The 20364-nt window shown below is 43.8% G+C and overlaps 1 protein-coding gene across 3 annotated transcripts in view; it reads left to right on the forward strand.

The window, feature by feature from the left end:
* Window positions 1-4383: 4383 nt before the first annotated feature.
* The window catches only part of LOC119970446 (coiled-coil domain-containing protein 112), a 49756-nt gene continuing 33775 nt past the window's right edge, over window positions 4384-20364 (forward strand). The window contains exons 1-3 of one of the 3 annotated variants that reach the window (XM_038805063.1): window positions 4384-4527; window positions 4637-4758; window positions 16413-16534. In XM_038805063.1, coding sequence (XP_038660991.1) covers window positions 4501-4527; window positions 4637-4758; window positions 16413-16534 — 271 coding nt within the window. In that variant the 5' untranslated portion in view covers window positions 4384-4500. Of the gene's footprint in view, window positions 4528-4636; window positions 5028-12755; window positions 12853-16412; window positions 16535-20364 lie in introns of those variants that run through there. The other 2 variants (XM_038805065.1, XM_038805066.1) reach the window with 2 other exon arrangements.

Raw genomic sequence — 20364 nt, forward strand, 5'->3', positions numbered from 1 at the left:
AATACCATCATCGACATATCATTTAAATGCAGATTCAGTTTTTTCTAAAACAAAGCAAAACAATTTGCCAGGTTTTGACACGGGAGCATATATTGCCCTTGCGTTCCCCAGACCAATGTTTGAATCCAACTTTGATTTATGTGCTTTAGGACATCCTGTGCTAGTAATTGTAATGATGTGAGAAGTGAGTTAGGACGTCTCAATCCAAGGGGAAAATTACATAATTTAATGATCCCAACACAGTGTTTTACCCGTTGGGAAAATATAACCATGAATATGGATGCATATCCAAATTCTTAAAATGCAATCTGGGTAGTGAATGCCAGGATTATCAATTTATAATTCAAATTATAATTATAAAAATATCCTCCTTATTGCTATGGTCACAGATTCGAGAAAAACTAATGACAATTCAACTTTACTTGGTAAATTCATACTTGATAAATTTGGAGTGGTTAAAATGGGAAGTGGGGCCATTCACATCCATTTAGTAAAACGTGTTGTTCTTAGATTGGGATTATAGCCTGCTGCTTGAGCAGAGGAGAATGAGTTTTATCCTGCACCTTAATCATGCCAAATCTGATCCAGCAGCAGCTGGGGAATACAGAGATACTCAAAATGGGGGATAAAGCGTTTCATTCACTTGAATTGAAAGCTCTGACCTTGATAAGAACACATTTGACAACAAACCAGGAGAGAAGAAAAAGACAATGGATTCATTGTCTTTAGTTTTTTTGGTTAACAAGAGCTGAAAGAGAGAGATGAATACAAGAGCAGGGATGTACTGTTGAGGCTGTATAAGGCTCTGGTCAGACCCCATTTGGAATATTGTGAGCAGTTTTGGGCCCCTTATCTAAGGAAGGATGAGTTGGCCTTTAATAGAATCCAGGGAAAGTTCACAAAAATGATCCCCAGAATGAAGGACTTGTCATGAAGAGAGGTTGAGGAGCCTGGGTCTGTAATAATAATAATAATCTTTATTGTCACAAGTAGGCTTACATTAACACTGCAATGAAGTTCCTCGATGGAGTTCAGAAGGGGGATCTCATTGAAACTTACAGAGTACTGAGAGGGCAAGATAGAGTGAACGTGGAGAGGATGTTTCCACTAGTAAGAGATACGAGAACCCGAGGGCACAGCCTCAGACTAAAGGGATGATCCTTAAAAACAGCAATGTGGAGACATTTCTTCAGCCAGAGAGTGGCGAATCTGTGGAACTCATTACCACAGAAGGCAATGGAGGTCAAGTCACTGAGTGTCTTTAAGACAGAGATAGCTAGGTTCTTAATTAATAAGGGGATCAGGGGTTATGGGGAGAAGACAAGAGAATGGAGATGAGAAACAGATCAGCCACAATTGAATGGCAGAGCAGACTTGATGGGCCTAATTCTGCTCCTATGTCCATGGTCTTATGATTGCTGTTTGTACTTGTGTCTGGGGAATACCCAACAAAAGTAGCTGATTTTGATTCAGTGTGTTTTTTTAAAATGTGCCAGTCCAGGTGGGATTATGGATTTTGAACCCGTATGTTTCCAGGGCAGTTGTGGTAGGAATACTTCCATTTCTGGTCCAAGATAATATATTTTCAAGTTTTGTGTGTTTGAAATGATTATTTGAACAGTTTGGATTCAGTCAATTCGAATCTGGGACGTGTTTCTCCGCCGGCAGAATTCTCCATTTTGGCAGCGCCTGGGGGTTTTCATCATCAAAGATCTCAATGACATGACGCCGCACCTACAACGTATGATGATGAAGTTGCAGAGGTACGACTTCACGCTGGTCTACACCCCTGGTAAGGACCTAATAATAGCTGACACCTTATCCCGAGCCATTGACGCTGACAATCCACCTCCGGCTTCCATTAATGATGTGGAAGCTCATGCACAGTGGTGCAGGGAGACACTCCCGGCAATGGACGAGAGGCTGCAGCAAATTCGTCAGGCGACACGGGAAGATGCCACCCTGCTTCAAGTCATGCACAACCTTCAGCATGGCTGGCCAAGAGGGCGGTGCCCACAGTTCCAAAACGTCTAAACTGAACTGTCCATGGTGGATGGCATCATACTGCGGAATGACAGAATCGTCATTCCACTGGCGCTCCAGGCGGACATGCTCCGCAGGATTCACGAGGGGCAACTTGGTGCCAAAATGTGCAAAAGGAGAGCACGGCAATCTGTGTATTGGCCTGGGATAAACCAGGACATAATGAACATGGTGCTCACATGTGACACGTGTCAGAAACATCGGCCGGCACAATGCAAGGAGCCAATCCGACAGCATGAGATGGCTACGCTACCGTGGGACAAAGTTGGTATTGACTTGTTTCATTCCATGTGTTGAAACTATGTTCTTCTCATCGATTATTACTCCAACTTTCCGGAAGTACTGAAACTCCCGGATCTCACATCGGCGTCAGTTATCAGAGCCTGCAATGAAACCTTCTCCAGGCATGGCATCCCACACACGGTCATGTCCAACAATGGTCCTTGCTTTGCCAGCTGGGAGTGGTTGGAATTCGCAAAACAGTACAACTTCAAGCATGTGACGTCGACTCCACACTTTCCTCAATCGAATGGAAGGGTGGAGAAAGGCATCCACATTATTAAGCAACTAATCAGCAAGGCTGCTGACTCAAAGTCTGACATACACTTGGCCCTATTGTCATACCGTTCATCACCTTTGAGCTCTGGGCTGTCACCGGCTCAAATGCTCTTCAATCGAGATGTGCGAACAACGCTACCGCCGTTACACTTCACCAATCCAGATCACTCACCAGTCCTGGACAAGGTGCGTCACCAACGTCAAGTACAAAAGCAGCACTATGACCGGCAGGCAGAAGTGCTGCATCCGTTAGCAATCAACGACACGGTGAGGTTGCGACACCCGGCTGGGGGTTGGTCTAACATGGCGATGGTTCTCCGCCAAGTATCGCCACGATCTTACGTTGTGAAGTCTGATGATGGAATATTGTTTCAACGCAATCGGCGAGACCTGCTGAAGGTTCCACCTCGTCAACCTGCATTTCCAACATTAGATCTGCAGGACTCTATCATGCAACATCCTGGGACTCCAGCAGTGGGTGCCCGAATGGACATAAAAGATTCTGGGTCTCCACGCCCACTCAGGAGGTCTACCCGGATCAGACATGCACCCAACCGCCTGAACTTGTGAACATGGACTGATACAATCATTGCTCTGCTCTGTTTTTGTGCATGAAACTAACTGTGTTTGAATTTTGTTTTCAGTTTACAGCTCTGCAACTATGAAAAAAAAGTGAAAAAGGGGGATGTAGTGATCCTTACTTGAGTGTGTACAGAAGGGGCTGATGGGTAATGGAAAGACCACCGGGGGCAGCATGGGCATGTATAAAAGTGACGCCGACGGCCCTCCCCCTCACTTTGGCTGTGACTGTGAGGGGAACAGGAACGGAAATTTAGCTCAGGCCTAGTTGCAGAGTATAGAAAAGTTGTAACCTCATTTACAAGTGTAGTTCTTTAAGTAAGAGCTCACGCAGTTATTTAAGTTGTGTTGCTCAATAAACCTACCATCAAACTTCTGTAAGAAGTCTTACAACACCAGGTTAAAGTCCAACAGGTTTGTTTCAAACACGAGCTTTCTGAGCACTGCTCCTTCCTCAGGTGAATGATTCACCTGAGGAAGGAGCTGCGCTCCGAAAGCTTTTGTTTAAACAAACCTGTTGGACTTTAACCTGGTGTTGTAAGATTTCTTACTGTGCTCACCCCAGTCCAACGCCCGGCATCTCCACATCATCAAACCTCTGGACCACTTTTAGCCTTTCCAGAGCATCTACTGTAACTGAGTTACCATCTCCACGGGTAACAAAACACCCTGCACCACGTGGCTTACTCCCAACAGAATATTTATTTGCATATTGTCAACATGCCCGAAAGCTTATTTTGCAGATTCCGCAGTCCTAGCAATAATACTTCTTTACCAAGTATACACATGTCGTGAATTATGGGTCGTTCCGTAATATTTCCGTAAATGGGCCCGTGTTTGTGAGTACAAATGGAGGAAGGAGTTAGGATGGTAGGCGGAGGTCGGTAGTAGGATTTGTGCTAGTTTGTAGCGAGCTGTCTGCAGCACATTCGCAATGCTGATTTTTGTTTTGCCGAGCTGCTGCTTCCTTCGCTGCCGTCCCAGCGCCGTCTCGTGGAAGCCACGGCCACGAGTGGCAGCAAAGAGAGCGAGTCCGCACCTGCGCACCCCCGGGCCCGGAGAGTCAACCTGCGCCTGCGCACCCCCGGGCCCGGAGAGTCAACCTGCGCCTGCGCACCTCCGGGCCCGGAGAGTCAACCTGCGCCTGCGCACCCCCGGGCCCGGAGAGTCAACCTGCGCCTGCGCACCCCCGGGCCCGGAGAGTCAACCTGCGCCTGCGCACCTCCGGGCCCGGAGAGTCAACCTGCGCCTGCGCCTCTCCGGGCCCGGAGAGTCAACCTGCGCCTGCGCCTCCCCGGGCCCGGCACCCTACTGATAAAGATGGCGGCCTTAGCAACGATCGTGATGGTAGGCTGTAATTCATCGTGTTATCTAGAGTCGGTTTGAATTTTCTCTGCTGTAGTCTGTGATTAAATTTTCTCTGCTGTAGTCTGTGATTAAATTTTCTCTGTTACAGGCTGGTGGTTGCGGTCGAATGTTGGATTCAGTGTCTGGACAGCAGCAAGTTCTCGTCCCCGGCTGCAGGGAGTTGGGCGGAAAGGCCGCCTTCAGCCGGGAGCTCCGCAAACTCCGTCTCCAGTGAGTGCCGCCTGCTTGACCGCCAAACAGCACCTGAAATGTGCGGCCGCATTGCAGAGCAACGTGGCCTTCAGAAACTCCGAAAATAATTGGTTAATTCACTCTGCTGGCTGTGGTAATGAGACCTAGATAGAAAGATTTATAGAAGGAAGCCATTCGGCCCATAGCCTCTGCTAGCCGAACAAAAGCTTTCCTGCCTAATCCCACCTTTCAGTTATATGAATAAAGGCAAAATACTGTTGATGCCGGAGATCTGAAATAAATACAAGGTACTGGCAAAACTCAGCTGGTCTGGCAACATCCCTGGAGCATGAAACAGTTTAGGCTTTGAGTTGTATGATTCTTCTTCAGAATATCTTTCAGTCCCTGGTCTGTAGCCCTGTTGGTGTTCTCCTCTTTAAGTATTCATCCAAATATTTTTTAAATGCCATGCGTATGTTTGGTCTACTCCACTCTCGGGCAGTTCTCAGCATCCACTTGATCCTACCACCTTTAAATCTATGCTCCCTTTTTATTGACTATCCACTGTATTTAGGTTCTTCAATTTTATACACAAATTTCTCCTCCGTTCCAACGAAGAAAACCCCAGCCTATCCAATCTTTCCCCATATCTAAAATTATCCATTCTTAGCAGCATTCTTGTAAATCTCCTCTTGTATTTCCTCTTGTTTGATCACATCCTAATTGTAATGCAGAACCTTCCTCTTAAATGTTTCCAAATAAGAGGCAATTTAGCATGGCCAATCCACCTACCTTGCACATCTTTTTTGGATTGTGGGGGTGAGACTTGTGCAGACACGGGGAGAATGTGCAAACTCCACACGAGCAGTGACCCGGGGCCAGGATCAAACCCAGGTCCTCGGTGCCATGAGGCACCAGCACTAACTGTGCTGCCCATTGTAATGCAGAACAAGGCACTGGTACTCTATCTGTGATCTAACATAAAATCCTTGCTCTTTGTGCTCTTGCTGTTGACCAAAAGGAGAGGAAAATATCCTGTATGCTGCCTTGACCACCTTTTCCATCTATCCTACCGTAAGAAATTTATGGACATGCACTCATAAGATCAATTACTATGTCAATGTCTAGCATCATCCAAGGTGCAGGCAGACACTGGGCGACTGCTAGAAAGGGCAGCAGTCAGTGCAGAAATCTGCTGTGGATGTCCCTCCCTCTAAAAGGTATACCATTTTGGATACTGTGGGGGGGGGGGGGGATAGCCTAGTGGAAAAACAACAGCACCCAGAACAGTGGCACCACGATTGGTTCTGTTGCTCAACAGGAGAGGGCAAAGTGCAGGAGAGTGATAGTTATAGAGGACTCTGGAGTAAGGGGAACAGATAGGCACTTCCGTGCAAGTGAAAGAGACTCCAGGATGGTGTGTTGCCTCCCTGCTGCCAGGGTCCAAGATGTCTCTGAATGAACACAGAGATCCTGAAGGGGGAGGGTAAACAGCCAGAGGTCGTAGTACACATAGGTACTAACGACATGGGCAGGAAGAGTGACCAGGTCCTGCAGAATGAGTTCAGGGAGTTAGTAAGATAAAAATGGGACCTCTAGGATTGTCATCTCGAAATTACTCCCTGTGCCATGCGCCAGTGAGGCTAGAAATAAGAGGATAGTGCAGCTAAACACTTGGCTAAACTTGTGGTGTAGGAGGGAGGGTTTCAGATTTTTGGACCATTGGGATCTCTTCCAGGGCAGGTGGGACCTGTACAAGAAGGATCTAAACTCGAGGGGCACCAATATCCTGGCTGGGAGGTTTGCTAGTGTCAGGAGGATTTAAACTAGTATGACAGGGGGGTGGAACCAGAGTGTTAGCTTAGAAGGTGTCATAACTGATGGGGAAATAGAGAACAAAAATTAGAGAACAACATTACCCTTAGGCAGAGCAAAATGGTGACAAGTGTGAGAAGGGAGGTGATCAATGCAGGACTGAGGGTGTTGTACCTAAATGCGCGCAGTATACGGAACAAGGTAAATGAGATTGTTGCGCACATTGAGATTGGCCTGTACGATGTGGGCATCACAGAGACATGGCTGCAAGGGAATCAGGGCTGGGATCTAAATATACAAGGATATGTGTCCTATTGAAAGGACAGGCAGATGGGTAAAGGGGGTGGTGTTGCATTGTTAATAAGGAATTAAGTTAAATTGATAGCAAGGAGCAATTTAGGATCAGAAGGCATAGAATCTATGGGTAGAGTTGAGAAATTGCATAGGTAAATAGACCCTGATGGGAGTTATGTACATGCCCCTAGCAGTAGTCAGGACGTGGGGCAGAAAATAAATCAGGAGATAGAGAAAGCATGTAAAAAAGCCATTATCACAATAATCATGGGGGATTTCAGTATGCAGGTGGACTGGGAAAATCAGGTTGGTAGTGGATCCTAAGAAAAGGAATTTGTGGAATGTTTAAGAGATGGTTTTTTGGAGCAGCTTGTGGTAGAGCCCACTAGGATACAGGCAATTCTGCATTTGGTGATGTGTAATGAGGCTGACTTGATTAGAGATCTTAAGGAAAAGGAACCCTTAGGGACTAGTGACCACAATATGATAGAATTTACCCTGCAGTTTGAGAGGGAGAAGCTGCAATCAGATGTAACGGTATTACAATTAAATAAGGCTAACTACAAAGACATTAGGGAGGAGCTGGCCAGAGTTGATTGGAATAGGAACCTAGCAGGGAAGACAGTGGAACAGCAATGGCAGGTGTTTTTGGGGGCTATTCGTGAAGCACAGCAGAAATTCATCCCTAGGAGGAGGAAACATACTAAGGGGAGGACAATGCATCCATACTGACGAGGGAAGTCAAAGACAGCATCAAATCAAAACAAAAAGCATACAATGTTTAGAGGTTTAGTGAGAAGAGAGAATTGGGATGCCTTTAAAAGCAAGCAGAGGACAACTAAAAAAGCAATAAGGGGAGAGAAGATGAAATATGAGTGCAAGTAACTAGTAATATAAAAGAAGATAGGAAGAGTCTTTTTCAATATATAAAAGGTAAGAGAGGCAAAAATAGACATTGGACCACTGGAAAAAGTGACTGGAGAAGTAATAATAAGAAACAAAGAAATGGCAGATGAACTGAGTAGTTACTTTGCATCAGTCTTCATGGTGGAAGACAACAGTGGGATGCCAGAGCTCCACCCCAGGGTTCTAAAAGAGATAGCTGAGGAGATTGTGGAGGGATTGGTGGTGATATTTCAGGAATCACTTGAGACAGGAAGGGTCCCAGAGGACTGGAAAGTGGTTAATGTAACACCACAGTTTAAGAAGGGAGGGAGGCAGAAGACAGGAAATTATAGGACGGTTAGCCTGACTTCGGTCATTGGTAAGATTTTAGAGTCTGTTATTAAAGATGAGATCGCGGAGTACTTGGAAGTGCATAGTAAAATAGTACTGACTCAGCATTACTTTGTTAAAGGGAGGTCATGTCTGAGAAATTTGTTAGAGTTCTTTGAGGAGGTAACAAGCAAGTTAGACAAAGGAGAACCAGTGGGTTTAGATTTCCAGGAGGCCTTTGACAAGGTGCCGCATAGGAGGTTGTTAAATAAGTAAAGAGCCCATGGTGTTAAGCGTATTATCCTGGCATGGATAGAGAATTGGCTGACAGGCAGAAGGCAGAGAGTGGGGATAAAGTGGTCTTTTTCAGGATGGCAGCCGGTGACCCGTGGTGTGCCTCAGGGGTTTGTGCTGGGACTACAACTTTTCACAAAATTACATTAATGATCTGGAAAAAGGCACTGTTGTTAAGTTTGCAGCTGATACAAAGATCTGTCACGGGACAGGTAGTATTGAGGAAGAAAGGGGGCTGCAGGAGGATTTGGACAGACTAGGAGAGTGGGCAATGAAAAGGCAAATGAAATACAATGTGGAAAAGTGAGAGTTTATGCACTTTGGAAGGAGGAATTTGGGCATAAACCTAAGCAAAAAGGACTTGGGATCCTTGTTCACGATTCTCTGAGGTTAATGTGCAGGTTCAGTCGGCAGTTAGGAAGGCAAATGCAATGTTAGCATTCATGTCAAGAGGGCTAGAATACAAGACCAGGGAAGTATATCTGAGGCTGTATAAGCTCTAGTCAGACCCCATTTGGAGTATTGTGAGCAATTCTGGGCCCCGCATCTGAGGAAAGATGTACTGGCTTTGGAAAGGGTCCAGAGGAGGTTCACAAGAATGATCCCTGGAATAAACAGCTTGTCATGAGGAATGGTTTGGACTCTGGGTCTGTACTCATTGGAGTTTAGAAAGATGAGGGGGGATCTTATTGAAACTTACAGGATACTGCGAGGCCTGGATAGAGTGGACATGGAGAGGATGTTTTCACTTGTCAGAAAAACGAACCAGAGGACACCATCTCCGACTAAAACGACGATCCTTTAAAACAGATAAGGAGGAATTTATTTAGCCAGAAGGTGGTTAATCTGTGGAACTCCTTGCCGCAGAAGGCTGTGGAGGCCAAGTCACTGAGTGTCTAAGACAGAGATAGGTTCTTGATTAATAAGGGGATCAGGGGTTATGTGAAGAAGGCAGGAGAATGGGGATGAGAAAAACGGATGAATGGCAGAGCAGACTCGATGGGCCTAGTCGCCTAATTCTGCTTCTATGTCTTATGGTCTTGTCACCACACACAAGTTACTATTTTGGTCTCTAATTGGTCCTACTCTTCTGCCTTTGTTAACTTCTAGCTCGTTATGTATTTGTAAAACATCTTTGGATTCTCTTTGAGTTTACTTACCAGTATTTCTTTCTATGTTATACTTCCTTTTGATTCTGCACTCAAGCTTCCACCCCCCTCCCAAACTAGTTTAAACTATCCCCAACAGCTCCAGGAAATTTTCCCACCATGACAGTGGTCTTGGACCTGTTAAAAGTGCAATCCTTTTTAAATTGTACAGGTACAACACCCTCCAAACTGGTTCCTCTGCCCCAAGAATCTAAGTCCACCTTCTGCACCATTTTTCCAGTCAGACAGCCTCATCCCTTAACGATTTAGCAGATTCTCAGTGACGTCTTTGACCCTAACACCAGGGATGCAACACCAGCTTGGAATTACATCTTGCGCCTGCTTGTCTGTTCCCCAACTGTTAAATTTCTGATCATAATTGTTTTTTTGACCTTCCTCCAGCTCCCTTGAACAGCTGAGCCATTCATGATATTGTGAACTTAGTCCTGGCTGTGAGGAAAGCTTGTCCTCACCAATATTCACAATTTAATACCGTTCTCCTAAGAAAGATGATGGCTGAGGGGGCGACCTGATAGAAGTTTATAAAATTATGAGGGGTATAGTTAGGGTGAACAGTTGGAGGCTTTTTCCCATGGCGGAAATGACAATTATAAGGGGGCACATGTTCAAGGTGAGGGGGAATGGTTCAGTGGAGATGTGCGGGGGAAGTTTTTTTGCACAGAGGGTGGTGGTGGTCTGGAATGCACTGCCAAGTGAGGTGGTTGAGGCAGATACTTTAGCGACATTTAAGACTTATCTAGATAGACACATGAACAGACCGGGTAGAGAAGGATACAGGCGGTTGGTCTAGATAGGACACATGATCGGCGCAGGCTTGGAGGGCCGAGGGGCCTGTACCTGTGCTGTATGTTCTTTGACATACATAATACACAATGTAAATACATAGACAAAGGCATCAGGTGAAGCATACGGAGTGCAGTGCTACTCAGTAGAGGCGATGTGTGAAGAGATCAGTTCAGTCTGTAAGAGTTATTCAGGTGTCTGGTAACAGTGGGGAAGAAGCTGTTTTTGAACTTGTTAGTGCATGTTCTCAGACTTTTGTATCTTCTGCCCAATGAAAGAAGTTGGAAGAGTGAATAACCCAGGTGGGAGGAGTTGTTTATCCTTACTGATTGAGGTCTATGGGTCAGGACGTCGAGGAGCCAAGTCCTAGGTTTAGGAGCTTTGATATGAGCTTGGCTGGGGTTATAGTGTTGAAGGCGGAGCTGTAATCAATCAATCGGAGTCTGACGTAGGAGTCCTTGTCACGATGGTTATAGGGCCAGGGAGATGGCGTCTGCTGTGGACTGGTTGTGGTGGTATCTGAATTACAGTGGATTGAGGCATTCTGGGAGTATGGAGTGAATGTGTTTCAACCTTTTGAAGCACTTCATAATGATAGATGTCAAGGGAACCGGATGGTAGCAGTTGAGGCATGTTGCCTGGTTCTTCTTTGGCATTGGTATGATGGTGGTCTTCTTGAAGCAGGTAGGGACCTCAACGGAATAGGGAGGGGTTGAAAATGTCTGCGAGCACATCCGCCAGTTGGTTTGCACAGGATCTGAGTGCACAACCAGGGACCCCATCAGGACCCGTCGCTTTCAAAAAGGCCGATCTGACTTCGGAAGCTGTGACTGTATGAATGGGTGTGTCCGAGTTCTCAATGGTGATAGCCCTTTTGAAGAAATAACTTTCCTAGAATAACATCAACCTTTTAAAAAAGCTATACGTGAAATTACAATTACTTGTTAAGTAACTGCACTTGTTAAATCATCTTAAATAAACAATTTTCAGTTAACTTATATACAAAAACAAAATATAGCAGATGGTGGAAATTTTTAAATGTTGGAAATACTCAGCAGGTCAGGCAGCAGAGAAGCAATTAATATTTCAGGTTAAGGGCAGCATGGTGGCGCAGTGGTTAGCACTGCTGCCTCACAGCGCCGAGGTCCCAGGTTTGATCCCGGCTCTGGATCACTGTTCATGTGGAGTTTGCACATTCTCCCCGTGTTTGCGTGAGTTTCGCCCCCGCAACCCAAAGATGTGCAGGCTAGATGGATTGGCCACGCTAAATTGCCCCTTAATTGGAAAAATTGAATTGGGTACTCTAAATTTAAAAAATATATATATTTCAGGTCAAGGTGCCATTGTATCAGAACTGAAACATTATCTACAGACACATGTGTAGCCCATTTGGACTATCAAGCCTGCTCCGCCATTCGGTTTGATAATCTACCTGAATGTCACACTCTCTCCATATCCGTTGATGTCATTGTTCTCCAAAGTCAATCAATTTTTGACTAGAAGATGCTCAATGTTTGAGCTTGGGTGAAGAATTCTAAAGATTCACCACTCTGAAAAAATTCCTTGGTATCTCAGTCTTAAATGGCCTGCCCCTGTCCTGAAATAATATCCTCTGTTTTTAGACTCACCAGAAACATTGTATCTACATCCAACCTGTCATGCTCTGTAAGGATTTTGTTACTTTCATGAGATCACCCCCTCAGACCCAGTTTCCTCAATCTTTCCTCATAAGACAATCCCTTACATTCCTTCCATGGCATCTTCCTTAGATAAGGGGACCAAACTATGTGCAATACTCCAGGTGAGCCCTCACCAAGGTTCTAAAAACTGCTGCCAGACATGTTTACTCCTGTACTCAAATTCCTTTGCAATGAAGGCCAATATAGAACATAGAACAGTACAGCACAGAACAGGCCCGTCGGCCCTCGATGTTGTGCCGAGCAATGATCACCCGACTCAAACCCACGTATCCACCCTATACCCGTAACCCAACAACCCCCCCCCCCCTTAACCTTACTTTTAGGACACTACGGGCAATTTAGCATGGCCAATCCACCTAACCCGCACATCTTTGGACTGTGGGAGGAAACCGGAACACCCGGAGGAAACCCACGCGCACACGGGGAGGACGTGCAGACTCCGCACAGACAGTGACCCAGCTGGGAATCGAACCTGGGACCCTGGAGCTGTGAAGCATTTATGCTAACCACCATGCTACCGTGCTGCCCCTATCATTGGCTTTCCTAATTTCTTGCTGCATCTGCATGCTAGCTTTTAGTGACTCATGAACAAGACTCGGGTCCCTTTGAACACATACACTTCCCAGCTTTTCACCATTTAAGAAAAACTGTCTCCTTATTTTTTCTACCAAAGTGAATAACTTCGCAGTTATTCAAATTATATTCCATCGGCTATGTGCTAGCCCACTCACTTAGACCAGTGTTTTTCAAACTTTTTTTTCCCCAGGACCCACTTTTACCAGCCGACCTTACTAGCCGACCTTTGGGACCCACATTGGCTGATCTTCACGACACACCATTTTTGCTTACCTTTGATGTGGCAGGTAAGCCTGCTTGGTCCTCACAATCCCATTTGCTTTGTCATTCAGTTACATTTATGCAAAGGACTTAGCTGATGATTTAAGTTCTCGCTGCATCCTTTGAAAAAAAAATCAAACGAGGTTTGTCGTCGAATTTGCCATGCTTAGTCTTCAAATGCCTTTGAAGTTTTGAGGGATTTAAACTCATTTGCGGACAGCATGGTGGCGCAATGGTAGCACTGCAGTCTCACGGCGCCGAGGTCCCAGGTTTGATCCCGACTCTGGGTCACTGTCCGTGTGGAGTTTGCACATTCTCCCTGTGTTTGTGTGGGTTTTGCCCCCACAACTCAAAGATGTACAAGGTAGGTGGATTGAATATGCTAAATTGCCCCTTAATTGGAAAAAATGAATTGGGTACTCTACATTTATTTAAAAAAAACTAATTTGCAAGTATTTCCCTGCATATAACACGCAGGGGCTTTGCATTGACACAATTAACAAAGCCATGCCTCAATAAATCATCTTTATACTGCTTTATTCCTGATTTGAGTTTTTGCTTTGTTGGCTTTTCACCTGAGGTCCTGGAGCTCTGTCTAGAGCTAACACTAGCAGTGCTTTGTCCTGCTGTGGACGTAACTGGGCAGGCCCATCCGGCAGATTCAGTTGTGATGTCCTGGCTTGTATGTGTCTCTGGCCCTCTTTATAACAGTTTTTCATAGCTTCCTTGCAGCTAGAAAATAGAGGAATCTCTCCATGATTTTGCGCCGAAAGCACGGACGTACAGAGTGTGTGATGCCAATGTACATGCCAGGTGCATGACCTGCTGTCTGCCGCCGCTTCTGGCTGGATGACTGCATCGTTCCATTTAAAGTTGGTCGTGGCTGGCATTCTCAATTTAAAAGCCAGTTGTGGCCATCGGGCGCTACCCCCGTGATTGGGAACCCTGCGACCGATCGCTCCATGACCTGACACCCACCCGCGAGTCGCGACCAGCAGTTTCAAAAACCCTGACTTAGACTCTTCAAGTCCTCTTGAAATCTCCTTGCATCCTTCTCACAACTTGCATTCCCACCCAGTTTGGTGTCATCAGCAAATTTGGAAATATTACGACTGGTCCCACATCCAAATAAGTTATATAGGTTTTGAATTTCTTTGACCTAGTACAGATTCTTGTGGTACGCCACTAGGAGCAGCCTGTCAGAGAATCAGAATCACAATTATTATGACACAGAAGGCGACCATTTGGCTCATTGTGATTGCACCTGCTCTCCAAATGGGCATCATGACTTGGTGTCATTCCTCTGCCTTTTCCCCGTACCCCTGCACATTGTTTCTGTTCAAGTAATCATCTCATGCCCTCTTAAATACCTCAATTGAACCTGCCTCCACCACATTTCCAGACAGTGTATTATCATCCTGAGAATGATGTGTTTATTCCTACTCACTGCTTTCTGTCTGTTAAACCAATCCTTAATCCCAGCCACTTTGTTATCCCCAATCCCAGCCACTTTGTTATCCCCAATCCCATGTGTTCCAAATTAATTTACTAACCTCCCTTGACTAAGACCTTATCAAAATCCTTCTGAAAAGTCAAACACACCATGTTCACTGGTTCTTTACCTATGCTACAAGTAACATCCTCAAAAAAACTCCCAAGTTTGTCAAACGTGATTTGATTCCATGTTGGCTCTGCCCAATTTTTCCATTATTTTCCAAATGTCCAGGTACCACATTCCTTAATAAATTCTAACAGTTCCCCATTTTCTCTCTTCCAACTTTCTTAAATAATGGGGTTACGTTTGTGATTTTCCAGTCTGTAGGAACTCTTCTGGAATCTAAAGATAACCACCAATGCACCCACTATCTTGTCACCTCCTTCAGCACTCTGGGATGAAGCTCATCTGGTCCAAAGGATTTATCAAACTTCAACCCAGTTAACATTTCAAGGACTACCTCTTTACTGATACTAATTTCTTCATTTGAAGAAATGAGGTAAAAATTGCTTATTGTCAAAAGTACGCTTCACATGAAGTTACTGGGAAAAGCCCCTAGTCGCCACGTTCCGGCGCCTGTTCGGGGAGGCTGGTACGAGATTTCCTCAGTTTCAAAGGTCCCTTGGTTACCCAGTACTTCGAGTTTTCCTGTATATTCTTCCATTAAGACAGATGTAAAGAAACTTTAATTTCTCTGCCATTTCCCACTTCTCCACCAAATATTTTTCTGTCCCCACCTGTAATAGGGCCGACATGTGTCCTAGCTAATATTTTTCTTTTCATGTACTGAAAGAAGCTTTTACAGACTGCCTTTATGTTCTTTGTATGTTTGCATTTATATTCTCTTTTCCCTTATTTAAAAAGTTTCTTGGTCCTCATTTGCTGGGTTCTAAATGCTCCCAATCCTCAGTTTTATCACTTTATCTGGCATTGGTATTATCCATTTCTTTTGAACAAATGCAGTTTTTAACTTTTGTTAACCAAGGTTGATTTACCTTTGTCCTTCGGGTGCTTGTGCCTTAGAGGGATGTTGTAGATCATGTACTATTTATTTAAATATTAGCCATTGCCGGTCTACTGTCAAATCTGTTTGTGTATTTAGACCAAAGTAATTTCCTTTTCAGAATTAAGCCCCTAGTTTCAGATAGAAGTATATCGCAGTCAAACTTATTGCAAAATTCTATCATATGACCACTATTTCCTGAAGGCCCCTTTACCGCAAGGTTATTAATTAGCCATGTCTCGTTACACAACACTTAAGTCCAAAATGACCTTATCCATAGTTGGCTTCTCAATGTACTGCTCCAGAAACCCATCTTGGACACATTGCAGGAATTTGTCTTCCACTGCATTAATGCTCTGTTTTTCGCTCAACAAATGTTGCCTGACATGTTCAGTATTTTCATTTTTTATTTTAATTAAATTGTATTTTGTAGTTTTCAACAACAATAACTTTTGGTGAATCTCATCTTTTTCTAAGATTTCCATCATTTTGGAAACGGGTCTCGGTAATAACTTTAGACTTCAAATACATTGATTTCTAAAGTATTTTCTAAAGTCATTTGTGTTTGCAATTTTAGTAAAAAAAAACACTTTTTTGATGGGAACATTTAGGAATACTCCAACTTGCTTGTGTGACATTGAGCAATTCTGATTAAGAAAATCCAAGATTTAAAATGTGTACTTTTGTGGGTGTTGGGTAAAGAGATGATTAAGCTTGGTTGTAACACCCTTGAATAGTCCAATGACCTGCAGGTGGGCACTTTCTAGACCTTTTGAGATATCAAAAGGCTGCCAGTGCACACGGAATTGTGTTTCACCTAAAGCCAATGCCTTCAGGAAGGAATATAAGCGCTTGTTGTTAATGTCTAGAGTTTGTTTTGTGTGTGGATATTACCAAGTTGATTATAGCATAACTGCAGAATAAATTAAGCAAGTAGAGTGTGTAAATGCAGAATACAGTAGCGTCTGTTGCTGGCACTCTAATATGAAGTAGTGCAAATATTTTTGAAAATGCACTATTAGTCGGGATCTGCTGCACATAAAATTTTAAGAATTCTAGTTTGTTTTGATATTTTTTTCCCATTCCAGAATAGCTAATTTAGAAAAGGACAAGAATATCCAGCTTTTCAATAAAAGGAATGAGTTTAGAGCTGAATATAGCGCTCTTGAAGAACTGGAGCTGAAACTGACAAACAACAGGAAAACGGAAAGTAAGAACTCATTCATTATTTTGAGGTGTTTTGATTTTCTTAATCACCATTCCGAATTTTCTCTTGCTGTCCTGGCAACCTGTGCTTTTCCCTCTATATAATTAAGAATAGAATGCATCTTTAATATTGTTGAAAATTGAGGCATATTGCCAAAACTGTTCACCTTGCACTCATCAGATCAGACACAAACATATATAATTTAAAAATCGCACCAATTTGTTTTACAGGACTAAAGGTGCTGATTGATTTATTGTGGAAGCAACAGAGAACTATAGGCTCTCTATACTCCCAGCTAATGCAACAAATGAACAAAGCTTGAAAGCTTTACTTCTGTTTGCAGAGAATAGGTCTCTGTGTACGAATGTATGCTGCTCCTAACAAGCTTGACTGATTATCTTAAATCAGTTGTTAGTGTAGCTATAAGATAGTTCAGCAAGTTCTAACCAATCGCGGATTCAAAATCAGTAGATATTTTGTTTGGGGTTTTGCAAGCTTGGGCTGCTTGAGTACAGTCTGTACTCTTGTCTATTATAAACAAAGAATGTGTTATTTGACTCAATCAGCCAATTGCTGGGCTATACAGCCTACCGGCATTGCACTGACACTGAAATTCATACCATTTGATGTCCAGTTGTGTGGTATGCAAAGTGTCTTTTCAGACTGACAGCAGCATTCTATTAGTGGAAATACCACTCCTGTAGCCATTGCATAGTAGCAAACCTGTTGTTCAAATTTTTGAGATACTTTGCCTTTTCAGGGTAATTTCAGGTTGACCAGGTACTTTTCAGGTCTACAAATGGTGGTCTTTGGCCTATTTGCGAATTTTTGCGCCAGACAGAGAATGGTGATGCGTCAGGATAGCCATTATCCCACAGGATGACATTGTATTTCTTCATCAAGCTTGCAAAGTGAGCATCTTGGGCACTATTTACAAAATTGTTGATGGCAATCTTATACAGCATGGAGATTTACAAATCCCAAAGTATATATTTACTGGTAAAGGTAGACTTGCAACAGACTGTAGTGGAGAATGCATCTTGCTTTGTGTATATGCCCAGTTCTCTACTTGAGACTGCTGTGTTTTTGCCTTGTATCAGTTGGCAACCTGTCTTCTGAGATAGAAGGCTCTGGGTTTAAACTACACTCCAGCTTGAGTCCATCAAAACAGGACTGCAGCTGTGTTGAATGCTATAATTGAGTGACTGAACTTTCAGTAGTTTGGCTATGGCTGTTTGAAGAGGACAGGGCTTTCTCAGAGTTTAATCAATGTTCCTCCCTAAACCAACACAAAGGATAGATTAAAACAGAAATTGTTGGAAGTACTCCGGTTTGGTAGTATTTGTGGAGAGACAAAGAGTTAATGTTTCGGGTCTGACTTTTCACCAGAAAATGGTTGAAAATGTTAAAAATATAAGCAAGTTATAGGAGGGAGGGTGAGAAAATGAACAAAAGGGAAGGTCTGTGAGAGGTTGAAGAGCAGGGGAGATTAAATGATATAAAAACAAAAAATGCTGGCTATACGCCACAGACCTGGCAACATTTGTAGAGAAACAAAGTTAACATTTCAAGTCTGTATAACTCTTCAGAGTAAAAGAGAACGAGAAATATGATGGATTTTATACTGTTACGAGGTGGAGCAAAATAGACGGTCAGTGATAGGTATGAACTAGGAGAGGTTACACAAAGATGTTTAGGTCACAAGACAAAGGAGGTGTAAAGGACTGTAGAAGGTGCTGATAGTGGCATAAAGGTAAGGTAGCAGTATGTGTTAATAGGAGAACAGAGATCACTGCTCAGTGAAAGCAAAACTAAAGAACAAGTGACAGATGGCCCTGTGGGGAGAAAGGTAGTAGGGAGGGGGGTTGCATTGGGACAAAAAAAAACTTGGATTAAAAAAATAAAGGGCAAGATGAGGAAAAAGTTCACAGTCATAATTTGTTGAACTCAATGTTGAGTCCAGAAGGCTGTAATGTGCCTAATCAGAAGATAAGGTATTATTCCTCCAGTTTGCATTGGGTTTCACAGGAACATTGCAGCAGGCTAAGTATGGACATATAGGCATGAGAGCAAGATGGTGAGTTCAAATGGCAAGTGACAGGAAGTTTGAGGTCATGTTTTCCGACTGAGCGAAGGTGTTCTACAAAGTGGTCACCCAGTCTGCATTTAGTCTTCCAATGTAAAGTAGACCGCATTGGGAGCAGCAAATTCAGTAGACCAATTTGAAGAGGATGCAAGTGAAATTGCAGTTTCACCTGAAAGGAATATTTGGGGTGTGGACAGTGTGGAGGGAGGAGGTAAAGGGGTGGGTGTTACACCTTCTGTGATTGCATGGGAAGGTGCCGTATTTGGTCGGCCCTCTGCTCAATGAAGGAGCGGAGAGCCGCCACACCCTCCTGGTGACGTTGGAAGTGTAGAGGAATTGCATGTCCATCGTGAAAAATAGGCAGCTAGGGCCAGGAAACTAATGTAGGATATCAGAGGAATTGCAAATGTAGGTGAGACAAGGGGAGAGAGAATGGAGTTAAGATAGGAAAAAATTAGTTCTACAGGGCAGGAATAGGTTGATATGATGAGTCCACAACGGCATTGTTGTTTGTGGGTTTTGGGAAGGAGGTAGAAGCAGCCTGTGCAGGGTCGGGGAACTATGAAGTTGAAACTGTGGAGGGAAGGTCTCCAGAGGCGATGAGGTCAATGACAGACCTGGAAATAATGGCTTGATGTTCAGTGATGGGGTTGTGGTCAAGGCGAGGTAGGAGGAAGTGTCTGACAGTTGATGATCAACCTCTGTGAGGTAGAGGTTACCATGTCTGACAACAACAGCATCCCCCCCTTGCCGACAGGTTTGATAAAATTCAGGGTTTGACTTCAGAGAACAGTGTAGCAAGTTCAGAAGGAGGCCGTTTGGAGTGGGTGAGAGGAGCAGAGAAATTGAGAGGGCTGAGGTCACGCTGACAGTTCTCAATGAAAATATCAAGAGCAGGTAGGAGGCGAGAGGGGGGGAGTCCAGGTATACGGCCAAGACTGGAGGTGGTGAATAGATCTGTTGAATACACTCGATCTCTCTCTAGCAGCACCAATTATCCTATCTCAAAATTGTCCGTGATCCTGGTTCCATTACATTGTCTCATCCGACGCCTCAACAAGAGGTTTTTTTCTTTTACTTTCGGATGGTAAGGAAAGCAAGCTCCAACAACTTACTGATAGCATTGCCCGTCGAGGACCCTGCACACCTTCCTGTCCCTCTTGACCCCATCCTTCTATTCCCAGCCTTTGCCATGTATTCACGATATCCTCTGACCCTGCCATCTCTGATGCTAAATGTTCTGTACTAGCAAAGGAAGTATGTATTAAATGGCTACAATAACAATATTCAACATTACAAAGACATTAATTTAATGTGATGTGGTTTGAAAGTTTCTGATCCTATAATTGCTAGTGTTCTTTTAAAAATGTCTTTTGAAGAACACTATTGAATTAGTCTTTCAGACCATTTATCAATATTTTGAGAGAACTTACTGGCATGGCAGTTGTTAAATAAACAAGAATCACAAGGATATATTATTTTAACCATGACCTAAATGAAAGACAAATGGTGATGATATCAAGATAATAACTGGGCAACAGGAGAACGTTTCAACACAAGTGGTGACTTATTTAAGTGACTTCAATATTTTGATGGGTCTTTTATTTCAACTGCACCTTCACCTCCTCCGCCTTTGCCCATGCCCCAATAAAACCATTACACTCTCACTAGCATTCTCCCAAATGGCTCTCTTCTCTGTTAAGTCCAAAGGATGCAGACTTGAAAGGATATGGTTTACCATATATTG

This window comes from Scyliorhinus canicula, chromosome 8, assembly GCF_902713615.1.
Source record: "Scyliorhinus canicula chromosome 8, sScyCan1.1, whole genome shotgun sequence".
In the NCBI taxonomy this organism is placed as follows: Eukaryota; Metazoa; Chordata; class Chondrichthyes; order Carcharhiniformes; family Scyliorhinidae; genus Scyliorhinus; species Scyliorhinus canicula.